This window comes from Phalangium opilio, unplaced genomic scaffold, assembly GCF_054372755.1.
Source record: "Phalangium opilio isolate 3A_F unplaced genomic scaffold, DU_Popi_V2 ptg000003l_1, whole genome shotgun sequence".
Classification (NCBI taxonomy): Eukaryota; Metazoa; Arthropoda; class Arachnida; order Opiliones; family Phalangiidae; genus Phalangium; species Phalangium opilio.
Genome location: NW_028324145.1, coordinates 8,279,444 through 8,293,657, shown reverse-complemented (window position 1 = coordinate 8,293,657; position 14,214 = coordinate 8,279,444). Strand labels below are relative to the sequence as shown.

At 36.1% G+C, this 14,214-nt stretch overlaps 2 protein-coding genes across 4 annotated transcripts in view; one reads left to right on the top strand and one right to left on the bottom strand.

The window, feature by feature from the left end:
• The window catches only part of Kdm3 (Lysine demethylase 3), a 165,144-nt gene extending 158,944 nt beyond the window's left edge, over window positions 1–6,200 (bottom strand). For all 3 annotated transcript variants that reach the window (XM_089840053.1, XM_089840049.1, XM_089840051.1), the window contains exon 1: window positions 5,863–6,200. In XM_089840053.1, coding sequence (XP_089696179.1) covers window positions 5,863–6,018 — 156 coding nt within the window. In that variant the 5' untranslated portion in view covers window positions 6,019–6,200. The remainder of the gene's footprint in view (window positions 1–5,862) is intronic.
• A 627-nt stretch (window positions 6,201–6,827) lies between these two features.
• ReepA (Receptor expression enhancing protein A) overlaps window positions 6,828–14,214 on the top strand; it is an 11,495-nt gene continuing 4,108 nt past the window's right edge. The window contains exons 1-5 of the mRNA XM_089840098.1: window positions 6,828–7,130; window positions 12,391–12,463; window positions 12,539–12,618; window positions 12,704–12,824; window positions 13,072–13,185. Of these exons, the coding sequence (XP_089696224.1) occupies window positions 7,099–7,130; window positions 12,391–12,463; window positions 12,539–12,618; window positions 12,704–12,824; window positions 13,072–13,185 (420 nt within the window). The 5' untranslated portion in view covers window positions 6,828–7,098. The remainder of the gene's footprint in view (window positions 7,131–12,390; window positions 12,464–12,538; window positions 12,619–12,703; window positions 12,825–13,071; window positions 13,186–14,214) is intronic.

Sequence of the window (14,214 nt, the reverse complement as noted above, 5' to 3'; positions counted from 1 at the left end):
AACCAAATAACCAACCAAAGACAACATAAATATAAACGATTGTCCAATATATAAATAAATAAATAAAATTAACCTTATTTATCAAATTTTATTTTTAAACCTTTCCCTAGCCTAGAGATTCCATCAAAATCATTCTAATAACTTCTGACAATTACCTTTAAATTTAAGAATCTTCTTAAGGTAATAAATAATATCCCCAATTTCCACGAAATTTCAAGGTATTCGGTGTAATTTCGTTATAACCCTGATGTAGAACGTTGAACCTAATAATTACATTATAACATAAACATAGAAAGACTACTCTGGCCTTCAACAACACACCCACTACGAAAATTCCACGTACATATTTTGCAATGGGTAATGTTTTTCTCAGATTTGACGCGTTTGGAGTTATTTTGTACAGTTACAAACACCGTAAATTACCTATCTTGACGAGATAATAATATGAGATATTCCTTTTTTTTCTTCTCACAACTTCAAAAAAGAAAAAAAAGTAATCATTACATTTTTCTAACTAGGGTTAAACGTTTTCCTGAGGAAGGATTTCTTTCCCATGACTCGCGTAAACTACTTAGTAATTTTAACTTAACTATTACAACGTCCGGTTGGTAATTAACGACCTTGGAATGAAGTATCTCTATAAGAAAATGCTTCCCAGCCTCAATCACACCCTTTTTCCTTGAAATTTGAGGAAAATTTATAATAAAACAAAACTATAGTAGTAGCAGCAAAGGCACATGGCGTAGCCCTTGGGGACACTTTTATTTATAAGTTCTTCTTTCAGGGCCACCATTTTTAAAGATGACGGATGGCAAATAGAAGCCCAAAATCCTTAAGGCCCATCTATAAGGAACCAGTCTACTAAATATAAAAGAAATATGTTGAAATGCACAGATGTTATTCCATAATGAAGGATGATTTACATTTATGGCCGCCATTTTTCAAGATGGCGGCGGATTGAAGAAACCCTTTCATAGCGCCTGCCTACTTAAAGAGTAACGTCCCTGGAAAATCTCAGCCTACTAGGTGAAGCGGTTTGGACTGGGCATTGATTAAAAGCCAGTCAGTTAGGACTTTTGACTTCGGTAATTTAGAGGTATTGGGTATTTAGTATTACGGAGTTTAAATTCCCCATCCATATTCCCTTTAAAACTTAAAATTTAGGGTGAAATTTCAATAAACATTCTTATCCCAGGTCTATAATATCAATCAATATCTTTAGACATCGATAATGCAAATGAATATGTTGATTAATTTGAACTATAGTTTTATCTACCTACAAACCGAAGATGATATGAATTTCCGATTTAGTTCTGACGGAAGATTAAACGAGGCACTGGTCCCCTATTTCAAGGAAATATTGTTCTTTCTACGCTTGAGTGACAGCCAGGTCGCGTTGTAGTGAGTGAGTGAGGGTGGAATGACACTTTGTAGACAAAAACATATTTTGTCAAATTTATTTTTTAGTGACGAGGGTTGTTATTCAACACACGCCAATATTATCTCTAACTACTTCATTAATAGTTAATGATAAAGGTCTAAATTTAGCGTATTCATCAAAATCAAATATTATTATGTATTTATGCAAATTAAGTTCATTTACTAATTCTCTTAATTGTTTGTGTCGTACGAGGAAAGGTTTTATAATGAAATAAATTTAAAAACATTCCTGAATTATTTGTAATTGTAACTCAAAGTTCAATATTTATGTTTCAATAAGCAAATTCTTTAGGGGTTTAATTAGTAGGGGCAATTAAAATTTTGAAAATAAATAAAATTTGATTTAATTGCAATCCAAGGAATTTCAGGAATTAATATAAATAAATAAATAACTGTCGAGTAACCAAACGGGTTGTTGTTGATTTTAAATAATTCCAGGAAAGGTATTCGTAACTGAGTTACCAAAATAAACAACAGAAGTTACAGAACACTACTACCGGTACTTTTAAGTACTCCCAATTAAAATGTCCTGGATAACATCCAGAAATATAAATAAATATGTATTCCAGCATCAAAGTGTAAGGAATTTCAAAATTATTGTACCACTATATTATATAAAAACTCAGGTGTCCTATATAAAAATATACTAATAAAATTTTTTTTTAAAAATGTTTCTTCTTAGGTTTAGTCTGGTAAAAAATAGCTTGGAATGCAATAATAAAAAAAATATACGCTTTTTGATACACATTTATACAAAATGTTACTGTATTATAATAACAACAGGGGTCTCTTAGCCCAAAAATGACCCCTAAAATAGAGACTGGGTAGGAGGACCCCCCACCAGAATTCTATTTTATAATAGTATAATATGTAGATTCAAAAATTTATAAAAAAATATATAGAATTCATAATGTAAAAGGACCCACAAATTTCGTTAAAGGAAAAAAACCCTATATAAGTAAATGCCCCCCCCCTCCCAATTACTTGTTAACAAAGATTTTTAACAATCTGTGGCCATCTTGGAAGATGGCGGCCATAATTGTACGCAAAATCTTTCCTTACAGAATATAGTTAGCGTGCGTACAAGTGTTGCCTGTAATTTTGTGAGCACAAATAAACTGCTATCTAAAACAGACTGAACTGAAAAGCTTGTAGAATTCTGATTCAGTAATTATACTTTAGTTCCCAACCTGCAGGAGATGCTCTTATAACAAATTACTGGGAACACTGAAGCGCATGCGCAGTTAAAGTTGAGAAATGGGGTAGGAAATTTCTTAAGTCCCCTTTAGTGAAATATTATCTATAAGTTCCTACAATACATTCACGCAAACATGTAAATTTTGAGCAGTAAAATATTGAATCCTTCAACTTTGTACGAAACTTATCATAATAATAATATTATGGGTTCCTCTAGAGTATGCCTGTCTTTATGGGTAGAACGTCGCTGATGGCGGGCTGCAACGGCTCTCCGCTCTCTCACATGGGGCTTTTCTGAAAAGGCGAATAACCTCTCGCAGCGTCTAATGCACCCCGTACCTTCCCACCTTCCCTCTCGTAAAGTTAGTAAAGCTTGACTCGCTGCTGCATAAGGCGGCCTCAACCGATACCAAATTCCAACAAGAATTCCCCCTAATTCAAACCCCCCTCCTCCTAGCTACGTTTTCCCCGCAATGGGAGAAGAGGAGGTTGAGCTTTTGCCTTGGAAAGCAACCTGAGCCTAGATTGTGACGTAATATAATCTGGGGTAACAGCCAGCTATAGTATAGATTGGACAGTTGCTTCAAAAGTTTAACCTAAACAATAAATACCCAACAATTTATAATAGAAAACCATTAATAATACCACGAATTTGTTTAGAACATTTAATATGATTTTCATATTAAAAATAATTCAGAGAAATATGGATAATTTTAACATTATAATAACTGCAAGTATCATAACCCTCGGATATTATGTCTCCCCATTACACTTCTTATTAAAGAAAAAAAAAAGGCCTAAGCTCGACCCCCGCGTTGATATTTAATCGAGAAATAGGGACTTGGCAGTACTACGTCATGCAACGTCAGGCTACCTTCCACTAGTGCTAAAAAACATACCAGGAGGAGGGGCTTATATAGCTTTCATTCTGTTAAAAAAACATACCATAATGGCGCTGGGGGCGGAGTTAAGCGTGAATTGCCAAGTCCCTATAGGACAAATTTCTCTTTCTCTCTTACTAGGGCCAGACCCTACACGTTTTCTATAGTAAAATTACAAACGCACGTGCCTTTTTTCAAACTTGCGTAATCTAATACCTATCTGACTTAACCTAATAGCTACCTTCTGTTTTTCATTTGGCAACAGATTTTTCTTATCTGATTGGATGCGATTATGAGAGTTGTAATATAGTAATAGACAGGAAGGCCTATTTTAGGTCTCAAGCTGGTGGGAGATTTCAATTCTGAAAAGATGGGAGCGTGTTTCATAACATTAAGACTGTTGCAGAGCTCCAAAAGGCGCAGTTTCGAAGAAAATACAGGGAAAACTATATTTGGCGGGAAAAAGGCCTATTAGGCGGGAAATGAGTCTTTTGGCGGGAAAAAGGCCTAATAGGCGGGAAATGCATCTTTTGGCGGGAAAAAGGCCTAATAGGCTGGAAATGCATCTTTTGGCGGGAAAAAGGCCTAATAGGCTGGAAATGCATCTTTTGGCGGGGAAAAGGCCTAATAGGCGGGAAATGCATCTTTTGGCGGGAAAAAGGACTATTAGGCGGGAAATGCATCTTTTGGCGGGAAAAAGGACTTTTAGGCGGGAAATGCATCTTTTGGAGCGAAAAAGGACTATTAGGCGGGAAATGCATCTTTTGGAGCGAAAAAGGACTATTAGGCGGGAAATGCATCTTTTGGCGGAAAAACGATTAGTAGGCGGGAAATGCAACTTTTGGCGGGAAAAAGGCTTATTAGGCTTGAAATATGACATTTGGCAGGGAACAGAAAAAAATTGTTTACTGATTTCGACTTAATTACACCTATATGAAACTTTAAATAGACCTCGCCAGATATGTTTTTCCTCGAATGTTGTCTGTCTACATCTAGTTTTAATCTCAGATTAATAACCCCTGGATATGAAAGGCAAGCAAAACCGGGCGTTTTCAAATAGTATCGCCATGTGGCGCCCTCAGACGGCTAAACGTAGAACTTTGTCACCCCATGCAGACGACGCAGTTTGAATTGCATGGTTGTTCTGGCAAGGCCTAGGAAACGTAAACGGTTTTTTTGTGTCTCCGAAGACCATTATTGCTTTCCTGTCATTTGATTTATCAAATTTATAGTTTAATCTAATTTTTACATAAATAAAAAAACCAAAAACCTACCGAATTTAGTGACCAAAACCTCCGGACCAGGTACCGGGATGAGATGAGAAAAAGAAACGGAAACCGTGGATAAAAGGTAGCCGAGCATGGTGTAGCAAACGCGGTCACGGGCTTACTGAGTCTGTTTGGGGTAACCTTTTTCCAAGTTTTGACTATAGGGGCGCTAGAGATGCCGATGCCCTATTCAAGTATGCCTCCCTATTTCCTTTCATATCCAGGGGGTTATTAATCTGAGTTTTAATCGTTGGGGTTTATAATTAAAATCCTGCGAATTTAGATTTGCGTCAACCTTGGATTTATATTTCTTGAAGGAAAATTATTTGAAATATATGTCTGAAGCCGCATACGAAGGAAAGATAGTTGGTTAATAACTAAAATAGTTGCGTCATACCCGTACATTAGTTTTGAGTGGGAGATGATGATTTTGTCACCTAGTAGTCCCTATACTTGTAACTAAAATACAAGTGTAAACACTGAGAATTTTCCAAGAGTTTATTATCTATTAGACCCATTTTGGTCTCTTTACTGATAATAGAGTAATGGCACCTACTTTGACTGTATTAAGCTCTATGGGTAGTTAACATGGACTGCCACTACTCTATATTTGGGAACATGAAGTCAATGCATTTGTACATTATACCATTTTTTATCTATATTTTAAGATATCACCAAGCCTACCACAAATCCAAAATAGATTTGTTTAATTTAAATTTCTTTACTAACAGAGTTGAAATAAATTCCAAAAACACTGTTTTAAAACTCAAACATATAAACTACTAAACCCCTTTAGAAAATTATCAAATACGGGGAAAACTCGCGTTGAAAAATACTCAATAAACCTAAACCAGGAAGATACGATGGTACTGTAGGAACCAGTCCAACATTTACTCGGTCCAACTACCGTAGGCTACTATGGCGATCCAAAAAGGGGATAGTCCCGAATTTAAAATCCCATAACCCAAGGCTTAGCGCCAAAAATTCCGGGAATGTTAATAATATCGCTAAGCCTAACACCCGCAAATTAAATCCCCATGAAAAAAAATCAAAGTGACGGATTATTGAAAACTCACTGTCAAATCCTGATTCTTCGGATCTTTATGCGTAGCCGCACGAATGATGCCACTTCGCCATTCCCAATCGGATATTTTGGGTAGTTTGAGTTTATTGGGAGTGGAAACGCAGATAAACCTTTTACCGACTATTTCTTCTCTATACTTAAATGCCATGGCATATCTCAAGTATCCATGTTGTTCATCATACACGATGGTATGAAATATTAATCCCGTTCACAATTATTAAATACGATTTTAAATATATATTTGATTAAATAAACACCACGCACAAACACGATCGTTTTCCGAGGCGAGAAAATACTCGACACAGCTGAAAGCAAAACAAGACCACGTCCTCTGACGCGCAAGGATAATACGCTGATAGAGTAAAGTAGAACGCCCGACCTAATCACTGCCAATTTCGCATTCCGCGGCCCCGAAAAAATACCATACAAAAATAGGGCGACTATTTTATCCGGATTATCCAATAGCCTCAAAGTCCGCAATTCAGGCGTGGCTTACATAAATCCTAATTCAAAAGTTAATTTTGCTTTAAGTGAGATTAAAACTGCGTTAAAATCGAAAAAAGCACCAGAATTTTATATAGAACGACAAGAATTTGCTCGGATCAACTCTAAACCTAAAGTTGAGCCTAGTTTTAGGTTCTAAATAGGTTTAAAACCATTTTGTTGTGGATTTTAAAGGCGGTGACTTTAAAAAGGACTATTTCCGTTGAAGTCATGCACTAAAACGTATCCAGCTATCCCCAACACATTAAATGGTCGTGCCTGTAAAAGGGGGCGCCAAAAGCGGAGTACGTTTACTAAATTAGTCCTTTACCGCCAGGGAAGCCAAGGTACGAGTTCGCGCCAACAACTTCCCGCCATTTTTGACGTAAGCCGCGCCTAAATGTACGGGTAAGCCAATGAATTCCCGTCATTCAAAATACAACGGCCAATCCGGAGATGTGGAGAAGCCACCCGCGCTGCTTGCTCGTGTGCAGAAGTCCCTAACGGTTTTGGAGAGAGGGAGCTCGAGATCGCGCTCGGCGACGACGTCACGCGATCAAAATGGTTTCGTTTGTTTTCTAATCGGTTGTAACTCTTGTCAGAACTTGCTAGGCCTAGGCTGCGTATTCATTTTTCAAAAACTTGACAATAATTTACGGTTTCTAAACGGTATGATTCTCCTAAAAAATAACTACAACTCCTAAGTTCGTCGTGTACTATTCCATCAGAAACAACAAACGACGAAATGGTTTCCGCTTTCATTTCAAGAATTATAATGTAAGTCAAGCTTTTTAGTATTTAAAGGTAGCTTAACCGGTAGGGCCAAGGCTTAACAAATAAAAGGGTTAGGTCCCTTCGTGTTCAGGTGTTTTGTTTGGTTTTACACCACGATTCTTTTTTTTATCAATCACTTCGATGTTAAAAAGTCTAAAGTACAATATGATATGATAATTTTAATGTTATGTAATTAAACTTGGTACGTAAATTAATCAATAAAGTTAAGTAGTCGTATCCTTATATAAAACAAAAGGTAAACCACGTGATTTACGAATGTATAAGCGGATATCCCATGTACAGGCGTACTAAGAATGACTGTTGACAATTCAAAATCTAGTCGTGCATGGCGTTAAAAAAAACTGTACCCTAAATGACCCCTGGTGTTGGTAAACATTGAAATGAGCTAAGCCTAAAGATTATAAATCAAAGGCTTCCAGTCAAAATCTAGGTTAACCCTTTGAAATTTATTCAGTCATCAGCTGATCCCCACTTGATGTGATCAAATTTTATCCGTTTAAATAGTTAACCATAACGTCATAACAACGTATCACCCTTTCCTTAGAATACCACCATTATCTTATCAAACGTCCAATACCCCTTTTAGAACTATTAGGTTATATTGACGCGAATACGATATCTGGAAAAGCAATTCATTCAACCAAATGTTTACGCAAGAGTTGAAGGAGCTGTGATAAAAATAAAATAAAAAAATAAATTTGTCTTTCTAACCCCTTATAAGGAAAAACTTCTTATTATTTTAACTTTCGGTTGCTGCAACACGATCTTTAAATTTTCAAAAATGGCCCAAAGTTCTTTCATACATAAACATTTAATGACCTTGCTCTATCAAAAAGTCATTACAAGGTGAATAAAAGCGTACAGCTGTGACTATTTTAGCGCTATTATTATTATTTTTTCATAAAAGAAAAGAAAAAAGAATCAAATATTAAAATACAATAATGGAACTAATCTAGTCACTGGTACGTTACATTACGTTTACTATTCTTTAAGCATGCCTAAAGGCCCCAATAACCACGAGAATAATTTATAAATAATTATAAGGTGTAACAGTATGAATAGGGCCTTTTAGTTCAATTCATCAGAAGTATATTAAAATTGAAATTAAGATGTAGAAATAAAATAGGGTTCCTTACTAATATACCTTTTCAAAAGTGGGGGGTAAAATATTTAGCGTTTAACCAACTTGTTTTCTTGAGGCGAAACATTGATTAGTTAATGGACAACAAAGACCTTAGATGCGGCTTCATACAATACGGACTAAGCTTGATGGACCGGTAACTTAGAAACCCTATCTAAAGTCTTTGGACCCACATACCAATCACCATTCAGTCTTATCACTATTTTATTCTATCAAATTTGTCTCTCTATGAAACAAATAAAAAATCTACATCATTTAAATCCTTCCATTTAATCAACTTCTGGCTCAACCCAAGCTGACAATAAAGACAAGCACACACCCAAGGGTATGGGTTAATGAAGGTCCTGAAAACACACACCTAAAACGTCAGTCAATATACGATTTTTTCAAATTCAAAATATATAGCTTAGAGGTCCATATGTACGCCTACCCAAAACCTGTAGGAGTAAAATAATATTCTAAAATATTTAAACTAAAATAAAATAAAAAGAAGCCGCATTAAAATTCTTTCTTAGTAAAAGAAATTATGACCCAATTTTCTTGTCATGAAATGAACAATTTCTGCCCCCCCCCCAAAGACCTAGGTCTACTACAACAAAGAGATGGTTTAAATGGCGTTGTAGGGGTACTATACCCAAAAGAACCTCGTGATTTTTGCTAGTTTTTCTTTGGACGGACCTAGGGCCGCATCATCTTTTTTAGAGTTGATGTAGAATGAAGATAAAAAAAGAGTTATTCTTTTGGAAGAAAAGGGGATGTTGGTAATTTTAAAGCATAAAGACTCGTTAAGTTAAAAAGGATCCGGGCAGATGTTTGGTTGGTCCTCCCTTCTCTCTCTCTGTCTTTTAGAATTTTTCATCTCTCAAGAGGAACTAGTAGAATTTTTCTTTTTCTTTTCAATTAAAACTTTAACACGAGAAGGGAATTACCACGCAAATTAAAATAATTATATTGCCTTATACAACCAGACAAATTTATTTATAATTTTAAACTTTAAATTAGAAAGTTTTGTTCTTGGAACTTTATAAGGGAGAAATGTCATTGAACATTTTGGACTCATAGAATCACCCTGTATTTTCCTTGCATTAAAATTGACAAGTTTGGCCATAAATTTTCACATAAAATTAAACACCGAGGGTTAACTTTGACAGTCATTTTGTATATTCTCCCCCCTCTTCCCACAACGACAGAAGACATCTGGTATTTCTTTCCCATAAACGTTTGGATTGCTTGCTAGGAAAGCATAGGGTAGTTGTACAGTGTGGTTTAGCTATTTGAAGATACGCAATAGCGTGTAGGCAAGTGTTGCCAGTCATTAGGGAGTGCTATCTACAACAGACTGTGAAAAGCTTTTAGTTTTCCGTTCAATTCAGTAGCGATCATTCAGTTCCAAACCTGAATGCAGGACAGGAGATGATCTAATAACAAATTCCTGGCAGCCCTGTTGAAGCACGGTTAAAGTTACGAAACGGGGAGGGGGATGAAATTTCCCTACCCCCTTTAGGTCACGTTATCTATAGATAGTTATCACTAAAGAGCCTGCAAGAATTGAGGGGATGTTTTTTCTCAAATAGCTAATACACGCTGTATTAAAAGCCTAAAACATATTCTTCCCCTTATGGGTACCTCACTGTATACAAGTTAAGAAATCTTAAAAAGATTATTTTTAGGACTTTGGGGGTTACCACTCACTATGCAAGAAGCATAAACCAAACCAACCAGTTATTGAAGAGGCAGGCATTCATTCTTGGCAACTAAAAGGCCCTCTCTCGTTAAGAAGAATTTTCTTTATCAAATCATTTAAACCTAATACTTTAAACTCCACAGTGATAGTTCAAAAATCTTGCCAACCCTTATACCTAAACCATATTTCGTTAACTTAAAACGGTAGTTTGTTTCTAAAAGTAGTGTCCCAGCTGACTTCTAAATTGTTTAAAATAAAAGTGCAAAATAATTCAAGGCGCCATTTATGGATGGACGAAAAGGTGTGTGGCGTTACGCGCGCGAAAATCGCGAATCCCATTACACTAAACATAAAGCTTAAGGCTTGTCCACTAGCAGCAGCGAAAAGCCGCTCGATTTCCCCCAAGTTTCTAACGATTCAAAGCAAGCATTTTATCGATTGCTCCCAAGAACCGTTCGTCCCCTGCCTGAACGCAAGGAAGGGGGAAAAGACGCGCGCGGGTCGACAACGCACAGAGGAGCTAATAGCCATTGCCATTGGTTGTGTGTAGACCAAAAGCCTTTCCTACACCCTGCTCCTATCCTTCCTTCCATAACGCGGCGGCAGTCCCTTGCTCTCCCTCTTCTCCGTTTGCCAATCTTCCTCCAAGAGATTGTACGAACGTACCATCGGAGAAGAAAGAGGCTCAAGAGAAGAGGGGGCGTGGAAAAAAATCTATTCCATCAGCATCCCTTGATGCATGGACCCCCTGATACTCCCAAGGCTTCGATTACCCAAAATTCGTCATCAGACGTAAGACTACCCTGATCAAAAAAGTGTCTGTGATACTTGGCTCAGTTTATAGTAAGATGCCAACTTGAACGAACGAACGAAGGGGCGCGTTTGTGCTTTGTGTATTGAGTTGCTAAGGGTACGGAGAAAATAGAGGTCCAAGAGCAGCAGTTCGGATTTGTTCATTGTGGATTTCGACATACACTAGCGTAGTGAGAGAGAGAGAGAGAGAGAAACAAAGCGGAAGGATATGTACTTGATGGGGGCGGATATTTATGTGCCATTATAACGACGCAAACTCGAACTGTACCGGTACCAGAGAACAAAGGGATTTTTATCTCGACTGCATTGTTATTATGAATATGCACCATTAACCTAACAGAGGTGACAGTCCATGAATTTTGCGCATAGAACTCGAAACAATATCAGAAGCGTAACAGTGCGCCCATGATGTCAATCATCAGTGTTATGGTTATATTTCAAAAAGAACGATCTAAATATACCTAAAAGATTACTAACATAATCAAAATCAGAACGATGCCAATAATTAACTACTGACATTTCCAAAATCAAAGTCACAAAGACTGCTGCCATTTATATATCCTTAACAACAATGCAAATCAAAATTTTTAATCAATACTCTACTGTGTGTGTCAACCAGTGATATTTCAGCCTGCCATTATTGACTGCAATATTCTCCATTGTTCCATTGGCAAAAAAATGCTAAGTAACTAATAAATCAAAAAAGATGTAGATGCGTTGCTAAGTCACCTCCGCTTCATTGTCTGCCTAATAAGTTATAAATAAACACAACACGACGCGATGCCATGCGAGTCATCCTCGATTAAAAACCGTTTCAATTACCATTGTACAATCCTTAACGCGAAAGATTATGATTATACAGCTTGAACAACAACACTGTTCTTGAACTTTACCTGCGTATAATACATATATTAGCTCTGCAGGCAGGTGTTTTTCAAGATCTACCACCACCATACGTTCACGACCGAGCTGGCTATCTGCTAGCCTATAGCAACAAAACGGAATTTCTTCTCTCTCTATCTTGGTGTACACCCAAGTGGTGAAAACTATTTTATTATTAAAAATTCCAGCGTTCGTTCTTTAATGTTTTCTCCTAGCCAATGTCTAGGCTAAAAACATTTTCCCCAGCATCTTTTAAAAGATCCCTGGCCTTGTGTTCACATACGAAACAAACTTCTTTTGTACCCAACCCAAGCTCCCTCAGTGTATGTTACACATAATGCAATCTCTCTCTCTCTTGCTACCACGAAAAGAAACGCTAAAAAATTTGGCACAAGAGACCGCGTTTCAAAATAAACCTTGAAAGAGGCACCCTGAACTCCCTTGGAAACTTCATTTGAAATTATGGAGGAACAACGACCAGGACCAAGTAATGCCAGTGATAGTGAAGATTTAAGTCTTACGGTGGTCCTGGATGACCGAAAACGATCGCAATCACCACCGTCCGTTCTGGAAGACGATGAAGACAGTTACGCAAATGACAATTACAACAATTTTAACAAGACTTCGGTGGTCTTAGCTACAGCGACAAACATGGCCCTACTGCATCTATTCATTTCGGCAGCTCTGCCAGTTTTTTCTAAGCCATTATTTTCGTTTTACAGAATGGTCTTTGGAACCCTATACCCAGCTTATGCCTCCTACAAAGCGGTCAAGACGAAAAACGTCAAAGAATATGTAAGAGAGAAAAAAATAAATAATTGTAAGATTTCGTAATTGGTACGGAACTAATTACTTTCTTAATTACTTCAGGTAAAATGGATGATGTATTGGATTGTTTTTGCTTTATTCTCTTGCGTAGAAACGTTCGCGGATATGCTAGTTTCATTTTGGTATAAATAACAATAATAACAACCCCTATTTAGTAAACAACAACAATTAATATTTGTTTGTTTTTTTATATTTCCTCCAATCAAGGCTCCCATTTTATTACGAAATGAAAATTTTGTTTTTGGTATGGTTACTTTCACCCGCAACCAAAGGTTCTAGTATACTTTACCGGAAGTTCGTTCACCCTAAATTCAACAAGCATGAAAGGGTAAGAAAGATTTTTTTCTTGAAAAATATATAATTTTTTATTTTACTATTGTCATTGTTAACTTGTTAAGTAATATTCGGTCGGGGATCAAAAGTGTTCAGAGAGTTTGACAAAAACCAAAACGAATATAATTTTTGTGTTCCTCAAATGAAAGAAAAGAAAAAAAAATGTTTTTCTTTCTCTCAGAACAGGAAGGGGACGTATCTTGTCTCTAAGACATTTTTTTGTTTAATTTTGTTTTAATTAGGAAATAGACGATTACATTTCCAGAGCTAGGGACCAAGGGTACTCTACCGTATTACAGTTGGGTCACAAAGGTCTACAGTATGCGACTACGGTTGTGATGCAAACTGCCTTAAAGGTAATTAATATTACGTAGAGCTACGTGTTTCTTTATAAATTAAAACTAACACCTGAAGTTAACATTGAAATATAGTCAAAAGTGCCATAATTTATAAATTTCCTTCGTGAAAACTATGTTAGACAAATATTATTTAACCTTTCCAAAGGTTCACAATAATCCATATGATTAAAATACTAACATTAATACCTGAATTTATGGTTCTTCCATTATAATTTATGGTAATAATAGTTCAAATTTACTTTATTGAACTCCTATGTTGGGTTAGAAAACTAATCTGCAACCTAAAATGGTGCCGAAACCCGGGAAAATAACTTTACAATTAAATGGAAACCGCAACATATATAAACATCAATTGTGCCACTTTTGAATCTATTACAAAGTTACTTACACTAACAACAAAATTAAAATAAATTGGGTTTATTGTCAATTGCAATCAAGGGTGAATCTTTACGCTTAATTTCTTCCGCATGTTATTTCATAATTTCCCCTCTGTTCAATTGTTTCTGTAATGGCTTTGAGGCTATAATTTTCGTTTATTATGATTTTTAACAATTTTCTAAAACATCCGCACATCTTTTATATGTGTTTATCACATTCTGGCAAATGCTGCTGCAATAAACAAAACGCAAAACAAACAAACAAACAGCTTTTGGAAGCGGCTGCCGAGAATAACGAAGTTGTCAAACTAAGACAACGATTCCTCGCTGTAGCAGCGGCTGACCAAAGGATGGATATTGATAATCAACTCCCTCCAGTTGTTGCCAATAATAATAATAATAACAACAATGGTCAAAATTAAATTTAAAGCTCAATTTTTGGTTTCATTTTGTTTATTTTAAAATAAAACTATAAAATTATAATCCTCGCTCGCTAAGAAATATCGAAAACTGTCTACAGTTTAGATTATTTTTTAATCAAATAAAAATTAAAATAATACTAGGCAACGAATTTTGTTAATCGGATAAAATACCTGTGATATAACGCTCTTTTTTTTTTAAGTAAAACCACACACACACATCCTGTAAT